We start from the raw sequence: 15,699 nt of genomic DNA on the forward strand, positions 1-15,699 counted from the left end.
TCTTAAATATGATTTAGGGCAATTTTTTGCTTAAACAGATCTATCCGCTTCATGTTAATCCCTCGTATGTTCAACTAAAGACTTTTCCTTTAAAGTGTTGTAAGAAATGCTTAATTTAAATCTCTCTGGATTTTTATATCTAGATTGTTTTGTATCTAGATTATTGTATCTGCTGCATCACCTTTGGGTAGGAAAGCACTGATTTTTGTATAAAAAAGAAATCCAAATGAGATGAGTCTGTCATGAGCTGTCTTGTACAACACCACACGGTGACTGAGTCTACTTTCTGTTGCCTCTCTGCGCTTACTTCTGCATTCCTCCAAAGTCTGTTCTAAAGTCACATTAAAAGGCCTTGTGTCACATTAAAGACTCGTTTAAAACCCCCTGCAGAGCACACAGGGACTGCAGTGCTCCTTCCCAGCCTGAGCTGGTCCTGGTGTTGTCTTTGGGTGATGTTGTAACTGTCACTGGGCATTATAACTGTGCGTTACCTGTCATGCTGCCACCATGCACCAGTGAGCGGTGTATCAGGAGGGAGTCTGAGGTGGCAGCAGGGATGAGTCCCAAGGAGGTTTCCTGCCTTGGCACAGACTCTCCCCATGCTTTAGGCAGGGGAAGTCACCTCCCTGGGCTCAGGTTTTACATCCAGGAGCTAAAGCTGCATGTGCAAGTAGCTGAATAGATCGTCAGTGTGGTTGGTGGGTCATGATATGTGGGTGATGGGCGACAAGAATGGTGGCATCTCCCCAGTGGTGTCGAGGGCCACTGCTGAGGCTGCTGGAAATGTGGAGATATTCCTGGCTTTCATTCACCCCTTTTCAGGGTGTCTTCAACTCTTACTGCTTTGTGTGTACGAAGCCAGTGTTGGAAATGCCTTTGTGTGAGTCCTCACCTGCAGGGAATGCAGCAGTGCCTGGAAGCATTCCTTGCAGCAGGAATCCCATGTGGCCTTTGGGACATCCACGTCAGCCCCTGTCTTCAGCTTCCTGCTGACCAGAGGCAGCCACAGGCACCAGCAGCAGCACAGACCGAGTTGCTCTGCACCATGCAGCTGGGACACTGGACTGCGCTCGGCCCCATGTCCAAGCAGCAACGTTTCCTTGGAGTGCGACGATGATGGTGAGTGATTTCCGGACATTCTCCCGTTCTCAGGCACAAGCCATCCCTCACCATCTGCTCCCAGTTCTGCAAGGCTGCATTAAACCTCTCTGCCCAGCTCTTGCTATCCAGCCACGACACCACGGTTGCTCTCCTCTCCCAGCCCTGTGATCCTCAAGCCCCAGACCCTGTATTTCCAAGCCCTCTCTTGTCCTGAACAAGCCACTTCCCAGTGGCACAACCCAGAGCACTGAAGCCCTGAGGAATACAAAGGCAGTTCCTCACCTCTCTCGTGGCAGCGAGGGGCTGGTTCTCCTGCCCAGCCAAGCTGTGCCTTTGGCAAGGCAGAAGCGAGCCGGAGCACCGCGGGTGAGCTGCAGCAGCCCCGAGGCTGGCGCCAGGAGGAAGCAGCAGGTTACTTATTACTGCCACAGCAGCTCTATTTATGCTGTTCTCCGGGCTGCAAGCGTGCGGGTGCTTGAACAGGCAGACGCTGACCTGGCACGGTGGTTGGACTGGTTGGACTGGAACCACCTCGATGTCCCGGCAGCCCCCGGGGACACCCGCTCCCCGCACCAACAGGCTTCTCACCTCACCAGGGAGGTGCTGGTGGGTCACATCCTCCCATTGGGAAAGCACAGGGTTGTGCGAAGCAGGAGCATGTGGAAATGCCTGCCAGGAGGCTGCTTTTCCTCTCGTGTTTCCCACTTGCATCACAGGTTCCCAGCCTATAGCCTGACAGAGGGGCTCTCTAAATTGGGGTATAGAAACCAAGGCATGGGGAAGAGAGCGATACACACCTGTGGGCTGGGAACTGGGGTCTGAGGCAGCACGTCATGGGATGGACTTTCATCCCAGGGCAAAGCCAGGGCTCTGCTGTTCTCTGTGTCCTCATGGGAGATGCTGGGAAAACGAGCCTGGGCTGGGAATTCAGGGTGCAAGAGCCTGTCCCCAGCCCATGGAGGGGGGCTTGGGGCTGTAGGAGCAGGGCTATGGGGGGAGTAGAAACCTGAGCATTCCCCCCCCCCGGGTGCATTATAACTTATAATTAGTTGTTATGAGATAACTTCATTCATGTGCATGGGCAATGTGGGGGCTCTGCTGATCTGGCTCCCCTGGGTGGGCTTTTCTTCCTCCAGGACAAGCTGGCTGCAGGTATCCAGGAACGGCTGTGACTGGAGCGCTGGGTTTGGCTCGCTGTTGGAAAGGTTTGGAGGATTCCTGGGATGTGGCTGTGCTCTGGGCTGGGCTTTGCAGTGATTTTATCGTACGTGGGGAGCACCTCTGAGCAGGTGAAGTGTGAGCAGTTTCTGCCGGTAAAACAGAGTAACATGAGCCCCTGGTACCTCTGCAAGTACCAGGGCATCAAATGCCCCTCTGAAAGGCCCTTTTGTTGCTTGCTGATGGCTCCCGGTGGGGCTCCAGTTTCCTCCTGGGTGTTCCTGTGCAAGCAAGGTCTTTATCCTGCATATTTGGTTGGATAAACAGTCAGGAGAGATACCAGCCCACCCTGGGAATGTGTGCAAGGGCAGGATTCGAGCTGCCCATAGATAAATACCCGCCCTGCATGGCTGCTGTAGCTGGAAAGGCAAATGAGGCAAGGATATGCGTGGAAATACGTTGTCCCAAAGCAAAGCATGCGGCAGAGGAAGGCAGGAGCATCTGCAGCCACCCAGGCTCTGCCTGCTGAGGGGTGCCAGTGAGTCCCTGAACTTAAGGATGGACAAAGCAACTGGGGTTGGGGAGAGAGGGAAGAAACCTGCTCCAAAGGGAACAACTGAGCCAAGGGGAGGGATGAAGTAGCTCGAGTGTGCCCGTGTAAAGATGTGCAGGCAGTCCCAAAGAGCCATTTCTGGCCAATATTCAGCTTTGCAGAGCATAAGGAGACACTTTATCAAGGTCCCCACTGTGCTGGGTCCCCAGGGCCCATTGCAGGGTGGGTGACCTTGCTCCAGCTAGGGCTGGGCTCTCCCTGTGCAGCATCAGTGCCAGTTAAAGTGCATTTCCCCCCGTCTTTCTGCAGAGAAACCAATTCCCTGCTGTAGGCACTGACTGCGGGAGCTGCCCAAGAGCACAGGGTTGCGTTTGGCACAGAAAGGTGCTGCGGGGAGGGGAAGGAAAGGATTTGCCTGAGCTGGTGGCCAAGCCTGAAAATGCAAAACAAGGCTCACAGGTAAGACCCCCTACACAGATCTATGTAATGTCATTTTCTGTTGTAGGACTGCTCTCATACTGGCCTTTGATTAGGGAAGGAGGGTATGGTGAGCAGGGAAGGGCAGCCCTGCTGTGCGTCAGGAGGAGGAGCTGGGCAGGTGAGCCAGTGGAAAATACCGTTGGTTCCATGTGGGATTGCTCTGGTAGGGACTGATGCAGCAAAACCAGGGGGATTTCCCACCCAGCATCTGAGCAGCAGTGCCCCCAAGGCGGGGTTGTGTCGTGCTGAGTCACACATGGGGATGTGACGAGTTGGGTTTGTGGTGGGGTTTGCCTCTGCAGAGCTTAAGGGACAGGAAAAACTGCAGGGGCGGGTCCAGCAAGTGTGGCAGTCCTGCTTTTCACTCCTGGCTGGAGGAAAACCTACCCCCAGTGTCATCCCCAAAGGAATTTGAGTCTTTGGTGGTGGTTATTATACAGCTGGGTGTGAGAAGTGTCGGGAAAAACGCACCCTCATTGGTGCTGGGATGGCAGCTGGGAAGAGGTGATGCTGGACATGGTGTTAATTGTGATGGGGTTTGCTGGAATGCAGCTGCAGCTCAGCTTCCAGCTGCCCCATTGTGCCACTATTGGAAACATGCTCCCACTCTGGTAACTATTGCATGTATAGTGCATGGAAAGATTGATCCTGCCCCTCTGTCCACTCTCATAGGATCCCCCTTGGAACTGTGTGCTGTTCTGGTGTCCTCAACATAAGAGCTCTTGGAGTAAGTCCAGAGGAGGCCAAGAGAATGATCAGGGGCTGGAGCACCTCCCATATGGAGGCAGGCTGAGAACACTGGGGCTGTTCAGCCTGGAGAAGAGAAGCTGTGTGGAGACCTCAGAGCAGCTTCCAGTGTCTGAAGGGGGCTACAAGGATGCTGGGGAGGGACTTTTCATTAGGGACTGGAGTGATGGGACAAGGGGTGATGGGTTCAGACAGAGTAAGTTCAGGTTGGAGATAAGGCAGAAGCTCTTCCCTGTGAGGGTGCTTAACGCACCCAAACCAGTCTGGGATTCTGTGGTTGTTCAGTTGCATCTTAGGCATGGAAATGTGCAGAGGTTCCCTGCTTCCTAGAGCCACCCACAACCCCATGCAGGACCATGGCTGTACCTGGAATGGCTCTTCCCAGTGAGCAGGTGGTGAACTGGGAATATTTATAGAGGGCAGCAACCGGATTAAAGTGCTTTCCAGGCTCCTTGCAACCAGAAGCCCTGCTCTGTGGGGTTGTTGCCTTGCCTTGTGGAACACAGCGATGAGCCCAAGTGGTTGTGGTTCCTCACACAGGTTTCTGCTCAGAGCAGCACATTTGAGGAAAGGCTCTGCTCATGTGTAAGAGCCAGTTTCATGGTGCACATCCCTCACAAGTTGCTTTTCAAACTAGAAATGGGGGCTATGAGCACTGTGAGGATCCTGCTTGGAGCAGGTGACCCAGCCCGTAACCCACAGCTGGGATGAGGTGTGGGAAAACGTATAGCTCTTATATATTCCATAATGGAACGCAGGGATTGCAGGATGTAGATGCTGCACGAGCCTCCTCCCGGGTTGCAGGACCCCAGGAAGCAGGCAGGTTGGGGTCCGTCCCCTTCATCACTGGGTGCATAACGAGTGTGGGAAAAGGAGCACCAAAGCACATCCCTGGTGTGCCCGAGCTCGTTGTTGCTGCAAGGAACCTTTTGGAGAAGGGGAACCAGAACCAGCCTGTGCCACCGCCTTCCGGAAAGCACCGAAAGGAGCCACAGCTCCACAGGGGGAACCGAGGGGTCGGACGGGCAGGGTCCGTTCCCCCTGTGCCCGCACGGGGAGCGCTGCCCCGGGGCCGCCCCGCCGATGGGGCCGGGCCCTGCAAGCACCGCCCCAGGAGGGCCGGGCTGGGAGCACCGGGAGGGACCCGCCGCAGCCGCCGCCGCCGCCGGGAGGTACGCGGGGCCGGGCCGGGGGCTGCGGGACCCCAGTCCCGGGAAGGAGCCGAGGGAGCGGGGCGGGGAGCGGGGGCTGCGCTCGGCGCCATCGCGCCGGGGATGGGACTGGGACTGGGACGGGGACGGGGCTGGGGCTGGAGCCGGGACCGGCTCGGGCTGGGCTCGGTCCCGCGGTGCTCGGGGCAGGGAGCGGGGCTGGGGCAGGCTTAGACCTCGGGCAAGGACGGGACCGGCTTAGGCTCAGTCCCGGGGCAGAACCGGCTCGGTGCCGGGACGGGGCCAGGCTGGACTCAGCGCCAGGTTGGAACCGGGTCCCGGTTGGGCTCTTCTCTGCACCGGGGGCACCAGCCGGGGCTGGAGCCTGCCCCGTGTGGGGGCCCTGAGGGCCTCTGAGCGCGGCCCGTGGGAGCGAGGGGTCCCTGGTGCGGTCCGGAGCTCAGCCCGAGCCCCAGAAGGTGAAACCACCCGAGGGGAAACGCGCCCCGCCGGGGGTGTGATGGCACGGGGGGGCTGGGGGTGGTGGTGTGGGGGTCACCCCTCATGGCGCTTGGTGCCCTGCGGGTCCTGAAGTGGCCTGATGAGGGTGAGGAGAAGAGCGGCCACCCTTTGGGAAGGATCCGCTGCTTCCCCACGGCTGTCAGGAGGAGGGGAGCGAGCCCCGCTCCCAGCCCACCGGCGCTCCCCACGGGAGGCTCGGGCACGGACCCGTTGCTCGAAGGCGTCAGGCCGGGGACGGGGTGTGCACGAGTGTGTTTGGAAAGCAAACAAAGACAAAGGGAAGGGAACCGGCGCAGGGCAGCTCTGTGCCGGGGGCTCTGTGACCCGAGCAGCGGTCAGGGGGTTGCGGTTCTTCCCACTGTGCCGTTCCTGCTAAAGAAAGTGCCTGCAGCTTGGAAGGGCTCCGGCAGCTCTGCCAATGGCTCCCAAGTGGTGCTTTAGAGAGAAAGCAGCACGGGCACCCTCCTGCACTGTGGGTTTGGGTTACGGCCGTGACAGTGACAGTTATCTTGGGAAGCTCCTGTCTCTGCTGTGATGATTTTTTCCTATGAGAGGCACGGGCAGAACCACGGAATTCTTGGGTTTGGAAGGTGAGGTCGGGTTGGAAACCCCTTCAGGTGGGTGTTTTGGTAGGCTGGGAGAGCAGGAAGTGTGCCAGCCACATTCCACCTGCTCTGTCGCAGCCCCATGCTGGAATTGTTGGCTGCTGGGGGGTGTTTTATGGACTTCTGCTCTGCCTGAGTGGTTTTTCCCTTGCGAGCCAGCTCTGCATGTTTGTGCGTGTCAGGAGCAATCCGTGTGTGTGTGTGTTCCCCATAGGTACCTACAAAAGGGGTGTCTCGGGAATCACGGCATGCCCAGCACCAGTGCAATGGAAGTAGGTTGAGGTGCCTTGCTGCAGCAGAGGTTGTGTGTGAGGGAGCCCCACGTCAAGGGCTGCGTGTGCCCTGCTGAACTGACCCGTGTCTGCGGGAGCAGCTCTTGCTGTGGGCAGCGTGCCCCAAAGCAGGAAACCTCCGTGTTTCCTGGAGGTCATTCAGAGTGTGGCTGGGTTTGTTGGGAAGCACATCCATGTGAGCAGGAGCCCACAGTGCTGTGTGTCACACAGGATGCCCTCAGCTTGGCCTGGTGGAGCCTGGGTGAGGGGAAGCTGCACCAGGACGCTTGGTCCTGGCTTTTGCTGCTGGTGGGATTTCAAGCTCCTTAAAGTAGGGGAGAACTTCCTCTGATGTGAGTCCCTTCTAACCCAAACCAGGCTGTGATTCTATGATTTGCAGCTTTCAAAAGGCCCTGGGTGTCTTGGCGTGCCAGCCAGGAAGACAAGCTTCCTAGATGGCCACGAGGAACACATGGGTGTGTGGCTGATGAGCCCAGCCCTCACCCCAGGTGACTCGGAAGTATGAGATGCCTTTGATTTTTGTTATGGATAATGACACGGGTGGGGAAAAACCTCAGGAAATGCTTGCAGAAGGAGCAGTGTTCGCCCATCGGCACCCTGCAGGTAGCTGAGGGTTGGTGATGCTCAGCACCATAAAGGAGCTGCCTGTATTTGCACTCACATGGAGATCCTGGCAGGCCAGGGCAGGGCTGTCTGCTCCCAGCTGGAACGTGGGAGCAGTGATCCCTCCAGCAGCAAGGTATGTGTCCATCTCGGGAATGCTGCTCAATGTGTTTCTTGTTCCCAGTGCGTTTGTTAGGCAGAAACCTGTGTTAAGGCTGCACCAAAGCAGCCAGAACTCCTGTATGAGCTGTGCAGGAAGCGTGGAGCAACCTAATCCCCAGCAAACCTCCAGCCCTATGGGAATACCTGTGCCTACCTGGGTGAACACTGGGGCTTTGTGCCTGGCTGCCCGGCCAGCTTCATCCCTCCCCCTGCATCCTCCATCACTCCCTTGCTGCTCCATTGGCTCCTCTCTGGGTTGTTCTTGCTTGTTGGCTGTTTGAGAAGTGAGGGGCAAGGTGATACTGCTTTGGGGCACAGTGAGATGAAGGACATTGCTGAAACCCAGGGTGAGGATGAGGAAGGTGGTACCAGCACGATGTGCCAGGTTAGTGTCTTGCACTAACCAAGCTAAGGTTCCAGGTCTCCTGTGGTGTGATGGGAGCTGCTTAAAGCCCTCCAGGAGGGCTGGGAAGCATTCCGAGGCAATGGGAATGCCAGATTTAGCTTCGGGGGACATCAGAAGGGCAGATGGGGAATGTCTGAAGGCGCTGAAAGGCTTCAAAGGAGAGGGTGGTATCTGGCAGGGAGCGAGGTCACAGGCCAAGAACCATGGGGGAAGGCTGCTGGAACAGCTTTATCTTGGCAGGAAACAGCAGATCAGGAAAAGTAAAGGAGAACAAAAAGCGAACACAAAGGTGCGAAGTGGAATTCAAAGGGAAGCAGGAAGGAGACAAAGCCCAAGTGCTGGGATTTTCCCAGGCCCGGCCACACAGCATAGGCTGGCAATTCAGCTCCCTTCTCCAGCCCCAGGAGAGGAAAAGCCCCCAAAGCTCTGGTTTAGCAGCCCCTTCCCCGGGGTGTTAGGCTGCTCTTGGCTGCTTGTGTGAGCCGGGCTTGGGAGTAGCACGGACAGTGCACACAGCAGGCTGTACCTGGTGAGGGCTCACTGACCTGCTGGGAGCCTGTGCCAGCGTGGCTTTGGTGGCTGTGGCAGTATCATTATCCCCAGGAATAAATGGCAATGTCCTTAAATACAAATTTAAAAGGACTCTGTGTCCAAGTCCATTACTGCTTTGCAGCAAGACCTGCTCTGATGCTGTGATGAAATTATGGAGAAAGAGAGTCTGGGAGGCAGTTTCTCATACTTCAGTGGCATAGTTCAAGCTAATCATAGAATCCCAGACTGGTTTGTGTTGGAAAAGACCTTAAAGCTCATCCAGTTCCAACCCCTGCCACGGGCAGGGACACCTTCCACTAGAGCAGCTTGCTCCAAGCCCCGTCCAACCTGGCCTTGAACGCTGTTATTCTGCAGCCCTCAGCGTGTCTGTCCGGGTGCATTGCAGTATCCTGAGCTCGGGAATGCACCAGGAAGCCTTGGCTTTCCCATGATGCCCTTTTTTTGCAGGAAGCTGCAGCGCCGGGGGCCATGGGGTCCCCTCTGGGTGGGCTGGGAGAAGGGGGAAGCACCCTGTGTAGTGTTCCGAGAAAGCACTGCTGCTTGCCGGGTGCTGTCTGCAATAGTGCAACTGAGGAGGAGTCCTTAAAAATGAAACTTAAGGAGAAAGAAAACTGGTGAAACAGCTCCTAAAGTGTCTGTTGGGAATGCCGAGAGCAGTGAATGTGGGTCACATTCTTGTGCACTCTTGGCAGGAAGCGTAAGCAGCAAAACATGGGAAAGCCCTGCCAGTCTGCACGGGGCTGTCCCTCCGGGTCTTTATTCCCTGCTGAGATGCTCTAGAACAGGCTGTGGGTGTTTGTCCAAAGGCCTAACCGGCATTTCAGCTCAGCTGCATGGTGCTGGGTATTTCCCACACCACTGGTGCAGGGAGGAAACTCCCTCCATCCTCTGGGCTGTATCTGGCCAGGATGATCCCTGATGCTGGGGCAGTGGAATGTGGGCAGCCAAAAAGGCCTAAAGATGGGAGAATACAGCCCAAGTTGTGACCTGTTGGTCTGTGCCTCCTTGGGGGGTTGAACCTTTGTGTGACAAGGCTTCTGCCACTGCAGGAATGAGGTCGAGTGGTCACCAATTAGCAGGGAAGGTGGTTAATGAGAAGGCAGGTTGGGTGTAAGCATGGAACAGACTGCCCAGGGCAGTGTTGGAGTCACTGGAAGTGTTCCCAAACTAGATGTGCCATGAGTTAGTGGTGCCTTGGCAGTGCCGGGCAATGGTTGCACTGGATGAGCTTAAAGGTCTTTTCCAACCTGGTTGATTCCATGATCCTGTGTTGCTCCATCATGGCACACTGCAAGCCGTGCATCACGCTTTGACTCCTTGGAAGCCCTGGGGCAGGCTCATCCCATTCCCTGTGACTGCATCAGGGTTTCACCTGCTCCCTGGATGCAGACTCATTCCTCGTGAGCCCATGACAAAGCTATTGCTGCTGGAGCAGGACCGGGAGGTGGTGTCAGGGAGAGATCCAAAGGTTGTGGAGGGCAGGGAGTGCGATGCTGCTGCAGGCAGCGGTGGCTGTTGTGCTGCCTCATGAGTCACCTCCATGGGGTTAGAGTTTCACCAGGAGCACCGGGATGCAGAGCACAATCCGAGGCTGACTCCATCTGAGCTCTGCATCCCCACAGTGGGAACACCATTATGAAAGGCTGGTGTCTCCCGCAGAGAGGAAGATGCTATCTGCTGCCACCCTGGCTGCTGCCCGTGCCAAAGGTCTCCAGGCTGTCTCCAGGTGTGGTGGTGGTGTGTGGTTGATCCCAAGCCCTCCCACGCTGAAGTAGTAGTTGGGTATGCCCCAAGAGAAGTCATAAGGTGCCCCTTGGCTCTGGCAGCTTGCAGGGAGCCGGTGAGAGGTGTGCGAAGCCCAGGAAAGCACAGAGGAGGTGGAGGTGCTCCTGGCTTTGCAGCCACACCAGTGGAGTTTAATGATTCAGAGATCCTGGTGTAAATCATTGCCAGGGCTGCAAGCATGTGTGGGATGGGGATGAAGGTGGGTCTGCCTGCAGGGAAGAACATGTGCCCTGGGCAGGCAAGCGCTGGAGCAGGGCTGGAGCAGCCTTTCACTGTGCTGATGGGTGTCCATCTGGATGGGGCTGCCCCCAGCGCCAGGGATGCTGGACCGGAGGCAGAGATAGCAGCAGCTCCTTCTCTGGCCGCTGACGTCAGGGTTATTGCTAAAGCAGTGATAAACACATGCTCTGGAGAGCCAAAAGAAGAGCTAATTCAATAGAGGCACAGACTTGTATGTCAGGTCTCCTGCTTTAATCTGATTGCTGAGGGATCTGCATAAAACTTTCAGGCGCAGAGATGATGTAGAATTGTAAATCCTGTGCTCCCCCAGGGGTGAGGTGCCCCAGGAAGCCCGGAGAGACTGGGAACAGGCACAAAGGTTCAGACCCCAAGTTTAGATGGAGCTGAGGAACAATTCCTTCCCCAGAGGGTGCTCAGGCATTGGAACAGGCTGCCCAGGGCAGGGCTGCAGTCACCGTCCCTGCAAGTGCTCACACAGCGTGGAGGGGAGGTCTCAGTGCCGTGGGTTAGGGGTGGCCTTGGCAGTGGCCTTGGCAGTGCTGGGGTACTGAGAGAACCCTGGTACACACATGAGTAAAGCAGGGAGGCTCCAAAGGAGGCCCAAGGCTCTGGTGGAGCTTTGCTTGCAGGGCTCCGGGTTACTCACCCATGGGTGCAGGAAGGGGGTGTGCTCAGAGCTCCACCTCCCCCAGCTGAGGTCAGGAGGGTTCTCTGCCAGGATGCTCTGCCGTGTGCTGGCTGGGAAAGCAGCAGTTTTGCTTTCTCTTCTCCATGCGGGGAGAGGCAGTGCAGGGCAGGCAGCCAGCGCTGCAGGGAGCCCCGCTCTGTCTGCACCAGGGCTAAAGGAGGAGATGTACAGGTTGAGATTTGTTCCTGAGCATTTCCAGGTTAATGGGCAGTGATAGCCGCTGCTTGCCTGGGGCAGTGCAGCTCCAGAGAGTGTGGAAAGTTGTTTTGGTGGCATTCTTCCTGGTGCTGGGAAGAGGTTGGTTGTAACACTCCTAAGGATGGCCAGTCTGCATTCTTAGCACATGGTACTGATCGGGTTCCTTTCTAAGCTTGGTGGATATTACAGCCAAGAAGGCAGCAAAGGGTTGCGATGAGAGTGGCGGGCAATGATCTTGCTGCCTTGCTATGTCCTGATGCGCTCCCCACAGACACACTGATACAAGATTCCAGCATTAGCTGCATAAGACGATGTTATCACAGCCACTGCAATGACAGCTGCATAGCCTTTGCTTCACACCATGCGCTAACCATTGCTTCCCATCTCTTCCCAGAGCTCACCGCCGGCCTGGGGAGGGGACCACATGCCTGCTAGCAGGACTGCAGCCTCCCAGACCTGAGCCATGCTGTAAGGTGGGGACACCCAGCCAGCAGCGAGAGCAATGGCCCAGTCTCGTACCAACGGCTCGCACTATGCCCTGACAGCGATAGGGCTGGGGATGCTCGTCCTCGGCATCATCATGGCTGTGTGGAACCTGGTCCCTGGCTTTGGCCCCGACAACAAACCAACCACCCATGCTGGGAACAGCAGCAAGCCCGACCGTGGCAACGGGGGCATTCTGAAGAGCAAGACCTTCTCGGTGGCGTACGTGTTGGTAGGGGCGGGCGTGCTGCTGCTGCTGCTCTCCATCTGCCTCAACATCCGGGACAAGAAGAGGCAGAGTGAGGACATTGTTCGCGTGCAGCACCAAGTGTCTGTGGAGCCCTCACACCAGGAAGACAGGTAAGCCTTTAGGGAGTGGGGCTGAGCAAAGGAATGAAGCCAAGGGCTGCTGTTCTTCCCTAAGGAGGTCTGGAGCAAGGAGCGTAAGGCTGGGAGGGCTGCAGTAAGAGAGCACGTGTCATGGTTTGGGGTTCAAAGCTGTGGGGATGAGGAAGGAATCACTCCAGCTGTACACACGCTGCTGTAGGTGAAAGGGAGCGTTGTTTGTGTGGAGGCTGGGGTCTGGATGGAGCCGTGGCCCAGCCAGCCATGCCACTCCTGCCTTTGTCACTGCACAGGCATTGTGCTGAGGGGGAATGCTGCCGGCACTGGTTAATGGTTAACGCAGGAGAGCAGCCTGGTGTTGCAAGCCAGGCCAGCCGGGCCAGTGATGGTGGTGGAGAGGAGCAGGGCATGGATGGAGAACGGGTTGTGTCTCATTGGGTGCAGCCAGAGGTGCCAAGGAGCCTTTCAGCTATGGCTGGGAATGGAGTTTAGACCTCGTGAAAGCCTGCAGGGCTCTTCTCTTTGCTCAGGGAGCTCCAGTAGAGCAAAGGCTGCTGCAGCAGGCACAGGCTGAGCAAACACGGGGTGCAGAAGTCCCCATCCATCTCAGCCATGCAGGGAATCAGCACAGTCCCTGGTGCAAGCTGTGGCCAAGCAGAGAGAAGCAGGAGGGCAATGGGACAACAGAGGGTGTGAGGAGACAGGAGATGATGGCTGCTGCATAGGGAATGCTTTGGGGGAAAGCGTTCTCCAAATCTGTGGCTGCAGAGAATTCTTCTCTGCAGATAAGAAAACCCAGGAAAAAAAAACAAAAACAGAAAACTGGGTATCCCTATTGGATTGTAAAGGTAACTTCAGGCTGCAAAAGATATTTACCTGTGCAGGCTATGTGCAGGTACTTTTGGCATAAGGGTTAAAGTCTTGCAGAGCTGAATTTGTTTGCAGAAAAGGTAGCTATCTAGCTCAAAAGGCATTGGAATGGGAAAGACAGAGGGTGATGTCTCTTTCAAATGCAGTTTGACTGATTTTTGAGAAGGGGAGGAGAGAAATCAGTTCTGCCGGGGGCAGAAATCACTGCTGTGCAATAGAAAAAGAGGTTTTAAGGGCAAATGAAGTGATGACCAAATATTGGTGTACGTCAAGAGGAAATAAAAACCTGTCTGAATGTAGGTGGGGTTGTGATCTGTTCTGTCAAACAAAAAGGAACTCATCCAGAGGAGGCCATGGAGATGCTGCGAGGGCTGGACTGGATGAGCTTTAAGGTCCCTTCCAACGCAAACCAGGCTGGGATTCTATATAACATAGACAGGAAAACAATTTGTTAAAGGTCTGCAGAGGGGGTCCAACCCGTCTCCACACAAAGCTGATGTGCTGCTGACAGCCTAATTTCTTCCCATCTAGCCAAGAAGAGGACGACGACACATCTTCCCAGTACTACGTCCCCAGCTACGAGGAGGTGATGAACACGGGCTACTCTGAGCCCAGAGACTTGGACAGGAGCACCAGGATCAGCGTCTCCCTTCCCTCCTACGAGTCACTGACGGGGCTGGATGACAGCACCGCGGCACCCAGCGCTGCGAGCACGGAGCCAGGCACGGAGCAGCCGCCCGGGCGGCACAGCTCCCGCCTCAGCAAGCGCCTGAAGCCGCTCAAGGTGCGCAGGATCAAGTCAGAGAAGCTGCACCTGAAGGACATCAGATTAAACCTGGCCCAGGGGAACAGCACTGCCCCTATCACGATAGAGCCGCTCACCCCCCCGCCCAAGTACGAGGACATCCAGGAGAAGGTGCCAGGGAGCCAGCAAATGACTTAAACCCTCACCAAAAAAAAGAGGGAACCTGTGATGCAGCTGGGATTTGGGGGACTTGGGGGGGGTTAAAACAACCACACTAAGAGGGGCTTGGTCTGTGGGTGCAGAAGTGGTCAGGGCTTCCTGGAAGCTGCAATGTGGAGAATGCAATAGGTGCATAGTGCTGCAGCGTGAGGACGGGGTGAGTTTTCCCTTGTTACAGAAGGCTGTGGGGAAAGAGACCTGGATGCCAGTGAGTCTGCTGCTGTAAGTAAATGAAGGCTGCAAGTGCCAGAAGTGTCATTTGTGGTGGTTTTACATAAGGACCACCCAGCGTGGTTCCACTCTGGATTCCTCAGTACAGGAAAGACATGGACCTATTGGAGAGGGTCTAGAGGAGACCACAGAAATGAGCCGAGGGCTGGAGCACCTCTGCTGTGAGGAGCGGCTGAGAGAGTTGGGATTGTTCAGCTGGAGAAGACTCCAGGAGACTTTATTGCAGCTTTTCAGTTCTTAAAAGGGGCCTGTAAGAAACATGAGGAGAGACTTTTTAGCAGGGTGTGTTGTGGTAGGATGAGGGGTGATGGGTTTAAATTAAAAGAGGGAGATTCAGGCTGGATGTGAGGAAGAAATCCTTTACACTGAGGGTGGCAAAGCACTGGCACAGGTTGCCCAGAGAGGTGCTGGATGCCCCATCCCTGGAGACATTCCAGGCCAGGCTGGATGTGGTTCTGGGCAGCCTGGTCTAGATGAAGATGTCCCTGCATTGCAGGGGGTTGGACTGGGTGAGCTTTGAAGGTCCCTTCAACCCAAACCATTTTATGATTCTATTCTATGATGTACCTTTTCACCTCCTTTTCTCCTTACACCCAGCAAGATGTTTCCAAGTCACCAAACTGATACTGAACAAGGATTTTCCAAGTGGAAAAGGAAAATTTTCTTTTTTTTTTCTTCTTTTTTGGCATCTTTTCTGTCTGAGTAAGGGTAACTGCATTGCCAGAATTCACTGCAGCTTCCTCCAGTCTGGGGCTGGGATGGTGGCCCGGAGCCAGCACAAACTCCTGCCAAGGTCTGTGCTTGTTGGTGGGAGCTCAGAAACAGGCCCTGTGCTCCTCGGGAGGGGATGGATTTCTTGCCTTGCTTGTTTTCTCTGTTGTGTTCTGTGTTCTGATGCAAAGGGGTGTTTGGAGGATGGATCCAGAGGGTTGGGAGCTGGTGTGCGGCTGCCAGGAGGTGCATTGCAGGGCGCAATGACTGCTGAGCATCCTGAGCAGACCTGCTCTAAATAAACACTTGGTACCTTGTGTTTGTGTGTGTTACACTCTCGTGCATGGCTATGGCCCTCTCCGAGCTTTGCAAGTGGTCCACAACGTTTCAGAGTGGATCCTGCTCCATGGGTATCCCGGCCATGTGCTGCATCCCAGGCTTCCAGCAAAGCGATCCATGACAAAGTCATCATGTTCAGGCAAGGGCTCTCTCATATGGTCTGAGTGTTGGTGGTGTGGGTGGAAAGCAGGATCTCCCAAGGATGTTTAGCTGGTGTTGGTGTAGCCAATCTGCCCTCTGCCTCTTGCTGCTGGTACCATGTGGCTTTGCTGGGGTGATGCTGATGTTGTAGTTACAGATTGTACAGCAGATCTTGACTTGGCAGTATGGTTGACCAGAACGAAGATAAAGGGGAAATGCTGGCCCAAACCCATCTAGCAGTTTCTCTCATTAGCTGTTATTTCACATTGCATCTCTTCTGTTGTCATGGGGCAGGATTTTCACTTTCCTGTGCCCCAAGGCATGATCTCAGATGGGCACAGTAACATGGTTGACCAAGGGGCTTCCTTACT

General features: G+C 55.6%; 1 protein-coding gene across 4 annotated transcripts; it reads left to right on the forward strand.

Annotated features, from left to right (window-relative positions):
- The first annotated feature begins 3,129 nt into the window (after positions 1-3,129).
- On the forward strand, positions 3,130-15,165 carry TMEM51 (transmembrane protein 51). 4 transcript variants are annotated; one of them, XM_062622828.1, is made up of 3 exons: positions 3,130-3,271; positions 11,639-12,087; positions 13,474-15,165. In XM_062622828.1, the coding sequence occupies exons 2-3, from the start codon at positions 11,747-11,749 to the stop codon at positions 13,883-13,885; spliced, it is 753 nt and encodes a 250-aa protein (XP_062478812.1). In that variant the 5' UTR covers positions 3,130-3,271; positions 11,639-11,746; the 3' UTR covers positions 13,886-15,165. The 4 variants fall into 4 exon arrangements, with proteins under 4 accessions (XP_062478812.1, XP_062478809.1, XP_062478811.1 ...); XM_062622825.1 differs by lacking the exon at positions 3,130-3,271 and adding an exon at positions 5,122-5,211; XM_062622827.1 differs by lacking the exon at positions 3,130-3,271 and adding an exon at positions 6,993-7,349.
- Positions 15,166-15,699: the final 534 nt, after the last annotated feature.

The sequence above is a fragment of the Pezoporus occidentalis genome, unplaced genomic scaffold (genome assembly GCF_034315485.1).
Source record: "Pezoporus occidentalis ecotype Australia unplaced genomic scaffold, CSIRO_AGI_Poc_V1 ctg249, whole genome shotgun sequence".
NCBI lineage: Eukaryota > Metazoa > Chordata > Aves > Psittaciformes > Psittacidae > Pezoporus > Pezoporus occidentalis.

Coding starts and splice junctions, on each gene's coding strand:
- TMEM51 (XM_062622828.1), top strand. CDS start 11,747: ATGGCCCAGTCTCGTACCAACGGCTCGCACTATGCCCTGACAGCGATA. Junction 12,088..13,473: donor CCCTCACACCAGGAAGACAG/GTAAGCCTTTAG, acceptor CTTCCCATCTAG/CCAAGAAGAGGACGACGACA.